The sequence below is a fragment of the Octodon degus genome, unplaced genomic scaffold, assembly GCF_000260255.1.
Source record: "Octodon degus isolate 3935 unplaced genomic scaffold, OctDeg1.0 scaffold00130, whole genome shotgun sequence".
Taxonomy (NCBI): domain Eukaryota; kingdom Metazoa; phylum Chordata; class Mammalia; order Rodentia; family Octodontidae; genus Octodon; species Octodon degus.
This window is the reverse complement of record NW_004524706.1, coordinates 2,438,326-2,448,043: the sequence shown is the minus strand read 5'-3', so window position 1 is coordinate 2,448,043 and position 9,718 is coordinate 2,438,326. Positions and strand designations below refer to the sequence as shown.

The following is a 9,718-nucleotide window of genomic DNA, read 5'->3' as shown; positions in this document are numbered from 1 at the left end:
TCTCTCTCTCTCTCTCTCTTTCCTTCCTAGTTTAAGACACTGATAAATTCAGTGCCTATGAGGGCCTATTTCTCTTACATGGCACTTTTTGCTGTCCTGACAGAAGAAATGAGAAGTCTAAGACCTGTTTTTGTAAGGGCACTATTCCCCAAAGACGCTAACTACTTTTTTAAAAAATGTATTTGGTAAGGGTCTCATCACGCCGCATGGATTTGCAGTGATCCTCCTGTTTTCAGCCTCCCCAGCACGGGGATTACAGGCGGGCGTCACCACGGTGCCCGGAGGTGGGGCCGGCGCAGAATGTGGTGCTGGGGATCAAACCTGGTCTCTGCGCTTGCCAAAGCCGGCACTTAATCTGCTGAGCTATCTCACCCACCCAACACTGCCTCCTAACACCATCACTCTGGTAACCTTTTGTGTTACCGATTCACTGCGTGAATGGGGGCGGGGGACATGGATGCACATTCATACCACCGTACTCTTTCTGTAAAAAGCTTACACAGGGAAGGGAATATAGCTCAGCAGCACAGACGCCTGCCTAGCAAGTGCGAGGTCCCAAGTTTGATCCCCAGTACCCAAGCAAACACACAAAAAATATATATGGAGAAAGCTTATATAAATTACACAAATCTGAAAAAAAAAAAAACAAAAAACCTAGAACATAATAGGAAAGTGAGCCAAAAAATTACATAAGACATATACTACTGGCTGAAGCAGTATGTGTTGCAATGTCTACTCCCATTAGTAATCAAAGGTTTACCTATTGAAAGGTGACATCATTTTTCTTGCTGTCCAATAATTAATAAGCAAAAGAAAAATTGTGATAAAACCATTATGAATTCCTTGCAATGAGCACTTGTGTAGGAGGCCACTGAACATATAATTGCTGGAAAGCTATATGGCAATACAAATTAGAAACAATCTTGGGTAATCCAGGCATGGTGGTGGACACCTGTAATCCTAGAACTTGGGAGGTGTCTTAGTTACTCTTCTCTCTTTGCTGGGACAAATACCCGACACTCAAATTGAAGGAAGGAAAAATTTATTTAGCTCACAGTTACTGGAGGCTTCAGTCCATACTCAGCCAGCTCCAAGGGAGAGTGACACACAGCAGAAAGCAACCTTTTGTGGTGGCAGCAAAGAGCAGGAGCGCAAGGGAAGGGTAGCAGCAGCTCAAGCGGCTGGCTTCTCTTCCCACCTTACATTGAAATGCAAATTACCTGCCCCAGGGCAGGTGAGGCATCTACACCCACAGTAATCAATCACAAACTTCAGAAGCCACCCCAAGACTGCATGAGGCTTTGGGGGGACAACTATACACAAACTAACAGAAGGCTGAGGCAGGAGGACTGCTTTGAGTTGAAGGCCAACCTGGCTACAAAGTGAGTTCAAGGCCAGCCTGAACTACATAGTAAAATCCTGCCTGATAAAGAAAAAAAAAAGATCACAAACCAACCCTGGGTAACAAACATTTCAAGCACGGTTTTTCTTCTCCAGAGCCTTGGAAAGTACTATTGCTGCTGCCTGAAATGCTGTTCCCTGGCTCTTTCTAGATAGGCCTTCTCATCGCTTGGGATTTGTAGTTCACCTCCTGGGGGGGGGGGGGCTTCCAGATCTCCAGGCTGGATCAGCCTCTTTCTTTAGCTTTATCCAGGACCAGTGTTCTGGGCATCGAATGGGGTGAGGGCACTGAAGTCTCACCCGTCGGTACATAAGCTTCCACTTAATTCCTCTGTAATTTCCCCCTGCTCTTGCTCTCATGCGCATGCTGTTTCCTTGTCCTGAAACTGTTTTATCCTTTCTAGAGAATCATTTCTGTCCTTCCACAGGGTGGGGAGGGTGACCACCTCCCCTAGGATGGGGGCGCTGTTTAGGGTCAGCTCTTTTTCACCCCACTTGGAGGCAGTTGGTATTGTACTTTCAGTTCTGTAATTAGCTTGCATTTTTCTGTGTTTCTGGGTTATCTACAAGGAATCACTTTCACAATCTGATTTTTAAAAAGCCCCTAAATTTCTCTTAATTTAAAATTTCATACCTTTTGACCCAGTAATTTTACTTCTTGGAATACCATTGTTTGAAGGAAAGAGACATTTGGAAAACTTTAATGTGTAGGTGTCTATATCACAGCACAATTTAGTACAGAAGATCACTATTTATAAACATTTTGGGGCTCTACCGGGAATCAAACTCAGGACCTTGTGCCCCGCAGGTGCTTGTGCCTCTCAGCTATATCCCCAGCCTTTGTTATAAACATTTTAAAAATTCAATATTGGGGGTCACAGTTGAGAAGCAAATGATAGGCCAGGAGTGGTGGTGCACACCTGTAACTCCAGCACTCAGTAGGCTGAGGCAGGAGGACCACTGTGAGTTCAAGGTCAGCCTGTGTTACACATCAAGACCTATCTCAAACCCCTCCAAAAACACCTAATGAAAAAGCCTTGATATATAGCCATTAAGTAATATTTTCAAAGATAATAATGTAGGGAAAAGCTTGTGACTTAATGTAAAATGAAAGAAACAGCATACAAAATTGTAGGCACTTTTACTCTGATTTTTTTTTTTTTCTGATTTTATTTGAATGTGGGCATGGAAGAAGGCTAGAAGGAATGACTTCTGCTAACAGTTGTTACCCCTGAATGGTGAAACCTGTTGTCTATAATGATCATTCATTGCCTTTAAAAGTCTGAGGAAAAAAAAATCCATATATGAAAAAAGAGAATCGGGGGCTGGGGAGATGGCTCAGTAGAATAAGCGCTTACCTGGCAAGTGCAAGGGCCTGAGTTTAATCCTCGGTTCTGTGAGAAAAAAAAAAAAAAAGAAGAAGAAGAAGAAGAAGAGAATAAAATAGAACATTAGGGCTGGCAAGGTAGCTCAGTGGACTAAGTGCCTGCTTAGGCAAGCACAGGGACCAGGGTTTGATCCCTGGCACCACATGCCATGCCGGCTGTGCCCCTGGGCATGCTGAACTGGCCACCAAGTCCAGGCGTGGTGGTGTGCATCCGTAATCCTAGTGCTGGGGAGGCTGAAAACAGGAGGATCACTATGAGTTCGAGCTGTGCAGTGAGACCCTGTATCAAATACATAGAAAGGCAAGGAAAAGAAAAGAGAAAATTTGGTGTGATCCTAGCTTGGATTACTAGAAGGTTTGGGGCAAGAGGTGATCATTTGCATTCTATCAATGGGCTATCACATCCAGCTCATAGGGGTGGCTCCTGTTAAAGGCAAGCAGATAAACATCAGCAGGTTGGCCAGAGACTTCTGAGAACCAGGGCCAATTGGAGGAAAGTGGAGTGCCAGTCCAGTGGCCATCTGAATGTGGCTGCAGTGCCTGCCTCGAAGGATGGGACAGCTGAGTGTCGTGTGGCTTCCTGGTATAAGGACCAAGGTTTATAAGAAAAGCTTAGGGGCTGAGGAGATAGCTCAGTGGAATAAGTGCTTGCCTGGCAAGTGCAAGGTCCTGAGTTTAATCCCTGGTACCAAAAAATAAATAAATAAATAAATAAATAAATAAATAAATAAATAAAAATAAAAAGAAAGAGGGGCCGGGGAGATGGCTCAGTAGAATAAGCACTTGCCTGTCAAACACAAGGGCCTGAGTTCAATCCCCAGTTCCAAAAAAAAAAAAAAAAAGAAAGAAAGGAAGGAAAAAAGCTTAAAGGAGCATTTTCTGCAAGCTACAGGCTGAAGCTTGGATGAGAGGGAAAGAAAGGTCCCCTGAGCCAGGCACTGGAAGTCAGTGGCAGAGCCATAAGGTCAGCCAGCAGCCCAGCCACCCGTGACCCAGAGCGTTAGGCTGGGAGGAATTTTCTTTCTTTCTTTCTTTCTTTCTTTTTTTTTTTTTTTTTTTAAGATTTATTTATTTGGTACAGGGTCTCATACACAGCTTGGACTCAGAATGATCCTCCTGTCTCAGCCTCCCCATTGTGGGGATGATAGGCATGCGCCACTGCGCCTGAATTTAGTGGCCGGGTGTGGCAGAGGATCGAACCCTGGGCGCTTAGTCCACCGAGCTGTCTTCCGAGCCTGGGAAGAAGTCTTGCGATCACCCCGAGCCTAGCAACTCTCTGCCTTGTTAGTGTGCAATGCACACATTCACAGGCTCTGGGGAGTCACAGATGGGAGGACCTTAGGCTACGCACAATTGCAGTGCACTCTGAGGAATCCCAGTTCTGTTTCTTACTCAGGAAGGCAATGCAAATTCAAGGGGCTAGAATTGATCTTTTTAGACGCTCTTCTGATTCATGAAAAACATTGGATCAGTCATGTGCCACAAACCAATGATTAGTGAGAAATCCCCATGCAGCGATCCTGGCACCCAATGGCCCTGTCACCCAACGCTTTAATTTCAGTGGGAAAACTGAGGCCTGGAGAATGGAAAGAGCCCATCATCAAGTGAGCAGGAGAGGGAGGGAAGCAGGAGTCCCATCTCCTAATTGCAGGAGATACAGTGGCCTACAGATGGTCGGGGCCTGAGAGTTTAGGCCTAGGCCTTGGGAATGGTCAGAAACAGGCTGGCAGGAGGGGGAAGGGAGCAGAGGAAGGAGCCACGAACCTGCAGGGGCCTGCTACCACAGAGATGCTGTGTCTAACATGGACCTCATGTTCTCAGCCTCTGAGAGTTTGGAGTAGCGACCGGTACAGTTGGGGGATGGGTTGAATTTTGCCCCCTTCCACTGAAGTTGTGATTCCCAGTCCCTCAGAAGGTAACCTTATCTGGGAATAAGGTCTTTAATTTTAAATCACTGGTCCAAATCCAGTAAGACTATTGTCTTTATAAAAAGGAGAAATTAAAAGATGGGGATAAAGCTCAGTGGACACAAGTGCCTGAATTAGGGACTGAAGATATGACTCAGTGGTAGACCTCTTGCCTTGCATGCACAAGGCCCTCAGTTCAACCCCCAGAATCCCATAAAAGGAGACATTTGGACACAGACAGACATGCATTCAAGGAGAATGTCATGTGAAGACAGAGGCGGAGATGGAGGTGATTCTAAAAACTAAGGAAAGGATGGCCAGAAATCTCCGAGAGGCCAGGAGAGACGCACAGAACAGTCTCCCCCAGAGCCCTCGGGGTACCAGGCCTTCACATACCTTGATTTGGGACTTTGTAGCCTGAAGAACTAAGAGAAAATACAACTTCTGGTGCTTCAGCCACTCAGCTTTTGGTACTGTTAGAGCGGCTCTAGCAAACTAAGACAGGTGAGATGGCGTTCTCAGCCAATCCCCACCACACTATCTCTGTAATGCCTCGTTCCTCCCCAACCACAGGGCCCCCCCAACCACCCCAGCCTTACCTTTAAGCCCCAGCCCATTTGCCCTCATGTGTGTGCTCTCCAGCCTAGGTCACTTCAAATGCCCAGACACACAGACCTTCAGCCCCACAGCAAGCCCGGGGGGGGGGGGGGGGGTGAGTTGTGCAGAGAGGAAGGATCCTCTCTTCTCTCACTTAAATCTTTCTCCTTCCCCCTTTCCAAGCTAGGAGCGGTAAGGGATACTGGAAATACAGCCTCTCAGCGGCTTCAAGTAGGATGGACTCCAAGAGGCCACAAACCCTGAGCTTTCACCCTCCCTCGGGGTGCCCTCAGAAGAGCGCCTCGGCCTCCTGGAGCCATGCCCTTCTGAGGTGTGAACTACTTCCTGCCTGTTCTAACCCAATCTCTCACTTCATAGTCTGAGCTTATGCTGGGCTGGGGATTGAGTGTTTCCCTGGCAGCACTTAAGGATGTGCCCGTTTCTCAACACTTCTAGGCAGGTGTTTACAGAAAACAGATGCAGGGTGAAGTGATGGACCCCAGGCCAGGACCTTCTGGTGCCGAAGTCCACTGTGCTCTTCCCTTTGCACCACAGCCCCGCCTTTGGCACAGTCATGAGTGCTTAAGGGGCACAGGGCTTGCCAGTGTCCAGGAAGGATGCTCTAGACTGCCTTTGGCTGGTTACCCCTTGAGTTTCAGATACAGAGAGGAGCTATGAGGCGGACCCTCGAGTTGCTCCTTATGTTGGGCAGAATAGAAAGGGCCAAGGTAGGGAGGACAAATGAATTAAACCTCCCTCTGCAACCCCAAGGGACCCACGGCTAGTTGGAGTGGGTGCAGGGCACAAGGGGTATATTTGGCCTGTCAGTCTCATCTGGTGGACAGGAAGCAAAGTGGACACATGGAGCAATATATCCAGTAAGGCAGCACATTACAGGGGACAGAGGGGAAAGGGACACTACTTTGGCCACTAATGACTGAACAAATTGATTAGCAGGGGCCTATGTGGAAAGGAAAGGTGCAGGTATTTCAAAAGGAAACAGGGCTCAGAGCCCTGAGGCAGCAGGATGGAGCGTGAGGGTTTAGGGTTCCGGCTGGAGCTGGGGCAGCAGGGACCAGTCGCGGGCTACACAGGACTAAACAAAGGGAAGCCTGAACAATATAACACTCCCCAACACCATCCTGAGGCACACCATAGCAGCATCAATAAGCACCTCACTTGTGATCAAGTCCTGTTTATTTCACTAGCACGAACAATAGAACTAGGAAGGAGTGATGAGAACGAGTGCTCTAGCCCGGGCTGGGTCTGGCACGGCTCTGTCTCTGTGACCAAGGCTGATCCTGCAGTCTTTTCCCACGAGAAGAGGATGTGTGCACAACCCGGGCAGAGGCGAATGTTCCATAACGGCAGAGGCAAAATCCCTCTGGATTAGGTGGAAATAATCCCTTAATCTCTTGGTCAAGAGACCCTACCTGGAGAGGATCCCGTAGTGCCCCACGGTCCCAGGAAGGCCCCTAGTGTTCCAGAGCTAATACCCAGAGGCACTCTGGCCAGCAACTGCTACTTCTTAGTCCAGTTAGGTCTGCAGAACCTTCCAGGAGGGGGCAGCCAGACAACTGCTCAGGATACCTCTGCTGAGTGACGTAAGCCCAAGGCCCCTTATACATACTGCTTCTTAGAAGCAGAGCTACTGGGGCGACTGGAATATTTCTGGCTACTCTGTGGGGGCGGGTCCAGGAAGAGGGGGCCCCCAGAAGAAGCCAGCCTCTCCTCTGTGGTCAAGTTGGCCCAGTTCTGCTCACTGGATGAGAGCCCACTGTAGTTGGGGCACGGGGGGGACGAGGGCCCCTCGCCCATAGGGAGGTAGAAGAAGACCTGGTCAGGGTAAGAGTCTGAGGATGTGGGCTGGGCTGGAGGCACATCCTGGCCCTGCTGTGCCTTCAGCCCCCGACTGAGGCAGCAGCATGCCAGGTGCGCCAGCTCCAGCAGGTTGAGGACCAGGGAGATGAGGCCAACCACCAGCATGAAAATGATGAAGATGGTCTTCTCTGTGGGCCGAGACACAAAGCAGTCCACGAGGTGGGGGCAGGGTGCACGCTGGCACACATACACTGGCTCCATGGTCCAGCCATAGAGACGCCACTGGCCGTACAGGAAGCCAGCCTCTAACAAGCTCTTAAACAGCACACTGGTCATATAGGTGCCCATCAATGCCCCACGAATCCGCAGGCGACCGTCCTCTGCCACAGAGATCTTGGCCATCTGACGCTCTATGACTGCCAGAGCCCGCTCCACCTGTGGGTCCTTGGCCGGCAGGGCCCGAAGCTCTCCCTCCTTCTGCCGCAGCCGCTCCTCTCGTCTCGACAGGTAGATGACGTGGCCCAGGTAGATCAGGGTGGGCGTGCTGACAAAGAGGAACTGTAGCACCCAGTACCGGATGTGAGAGATGGGGAAGGCCTGATCATAGCAGACGTTGGTGCAGCCAGGCTGGGCCGTGTTACATACAAAATCCGACTGCTCGTCGCCCCACACCGACTCGCCCGCCAGGCCCAGGATGAGGATGCGGAAGATAAAGAGCACAGTCAGCCAGATCTTGCCCACCACAGTGGAGTGCTCCTGGACCTGGTCCAGCAGCTTTTCAAGGAAGCCCCAGTCACCCATGGCTTTCTTTGGCTTCGGCCTCGGCCCTTGGCCTTGGCCTCAGTCTGCAAGGAGACAGAGCTGTGTCTGCAGGGCACTTCTCACTTTGTCCTAGCATCAAATCTGTGAGCTGGGGATGTTGGGGGCAAGGTGCTGGGGTATCTGCCCTGCCCCTGGAGACCCACGCTCAGCAGGGAGTTGGGACCAAAGCTGAGCTTTGGCTGTGGCCAAACTGTGCCCCCCCCCATTTTACTTCCCTCAGTGGAAGGCTACAGGGCAGCTAAGGTCCCTGTCTAATCATAAGCTTGTGCCTGCTTGCCCCCCTCCAGAGCCCCAGGGGGACTGCAGCCCAAGGAGCTCTGGATTGCCTGGGGGATCCTTTGCCTATGGGAACAACTGGAGAAACAAATCCAGCCCCACAACTATGCATGGCCTTCCTTCTGCCGAAGGCTGGCTACTCCCAGATAAGGGCATAGGGGAGGTGTTATCTATGGGTTCTCATGGGGCACAAAGCCTCGGGCCCCTGCTTCCACCCTATCTCACCCAGCGGGCCTCAATCTAACCTTTCGGCTTGTGACTGCGGTGGTAGGGGCTGGAGGGGAGTTCCGTATTTGCCCAGGTGAAAGCAGCATCCCCATGAGCCGCACCTGTCCGCAGTGATGGCCACCTGCAGCCTAGGAAGGGTCGCTTGGTGCTGCCCTCCCCACCCCCACCAGTTGCTACCAAATACTACTCTTGAAAGCTATTGTCATTGAAGGGTGGAGGCACAGGCTACAAAGTTCCCAGGACTTTTAGGGGGAAAGGAAGGTGGGGAGAGAGGACTGGGAAGATGCTTCTTTCTAAAAGCAAAGCTATCTGAGCCAGGCCCTGGAACCCAGACCGGGGTTCGACTAACTGGCTCTCTGGCGCCCTGGGAACTTGGAGTGGGAACACTCTCGGGGCCCTTTGCCGCCCCTGCAGTAAACACCGACGGAAAGGTAACTACACTGCCTGCTGGTGTGGTTCTTTTACCCGCGTGCGCCCCGTAGCAACTACCCCAACTACCCGACTTACCGATTTCCTGCCTGGTCAGTCCAGAGAGAGGTGAGGACGTCGGCAGAGCGGCGCCCGCCGTAGCCCTACCGGACTTCGCCAGGCGGCAGGGGGGCGCCTTAAATAACGCCGAGGGGCGGGGTGGGGGCAGGAAGCGCCGCGGGGAGGAGGCGGGCGCTGGAGAGAGGCGGGGTCGGGAGGTGCAGATTCCCTGAACTCACCCCGGGAGGTCATACTGGGAAGTGGGGTGCGCCGGCCTGAGACGCCCCTTCCCTTTGCCCTCTCTCCATCCTTATTCCAGACGGTCAACTCTCCCAGGCCAGGATCTTTCAGGGTGGCTGGATTTGAAAAGATTACACTTTTTTTAATGCAAACTTTTTTTTAAATTTTACTCTCATAATTTTATTGATAAACAAATAGCAATGAGACAGTTTCAAATCAGATTGGTAGGACAGTTTAAGATTACACTTTTAAGTCTCCCGACTTCAGCTTCTGACCTGAGGGGCTGTGAGGGGTGGGTGGATGGGGAGGTAGTGCCTGGACGGGCGACCGGCGTTGTTAGGACGCGGGACCCATGTGGGCGAGAGCATTATGCCCTTTCAGTTGCAAGCGTGGGAGTGGAGCTGGGATCTTCACCTGGCCCGTGAAGAATTCCTTCCGGAATTCTAGTCAGAGGTTACTAAACAATTTCCTGGACTTCTTGAGGCCAGGAAGGGGGGACCTCCTGACCTTTGGCTTGGGTACCATTCTTGAGCCTCTAAATGGGAGGGCACACCCCACGAATTCAAAGAAC

General features: G+C 50.8%; 1 protein-coding gene across 3 annotated transcripts; it reads right to left on the bottom strand.

Annotated features, from left to right (window-relative positions):
- Nucleotides 1-6,471: 6,471 nt before the first annotated feature.
- On the bottom strand, nucleotides 6,472-9,020 carry Gja4 (gap junction protein alpha 4). Of its 3 annotated transcripts, none has more exons than XM_023701132.1 (2): nucleotides 8,947-9,020; nucleotides 6,472-7,958 (listed from the first exon to the last, which is right to left on the bottom strand). In XM_023701132.1, the coding sequence occupies exon 2, from the start codon at nucleotides 7,912-7,914 to the stop codon at nucleotides 6,913-6,915; it is 1,002 nt and encodes a 333-aa protein (XP_023556900.1). In that variant the 5' UTR covers nucleotides 7,915-7,958; nucleotides 8,947-9,020; the 3' UTR covers nucleotides 6,472-6,912. The 3 variants fall into 3 exon arrangements, with proteins under 3 accessions (XP_023556900.1, XP_023556899.1, XP_004641059.1); XM_023701131.1 differs by having other exon boundaries at nucleotides 6,472-8,560; nucleotides 8,947-9,002; XM_004641002.2 differs by lacking the exon at nucleotides 8,947-9,020 and adding an exon at nucleotides 8,457-8,934.
- Nucleotides 9,021-9,718: the final 698 nt, after the last annotated feature.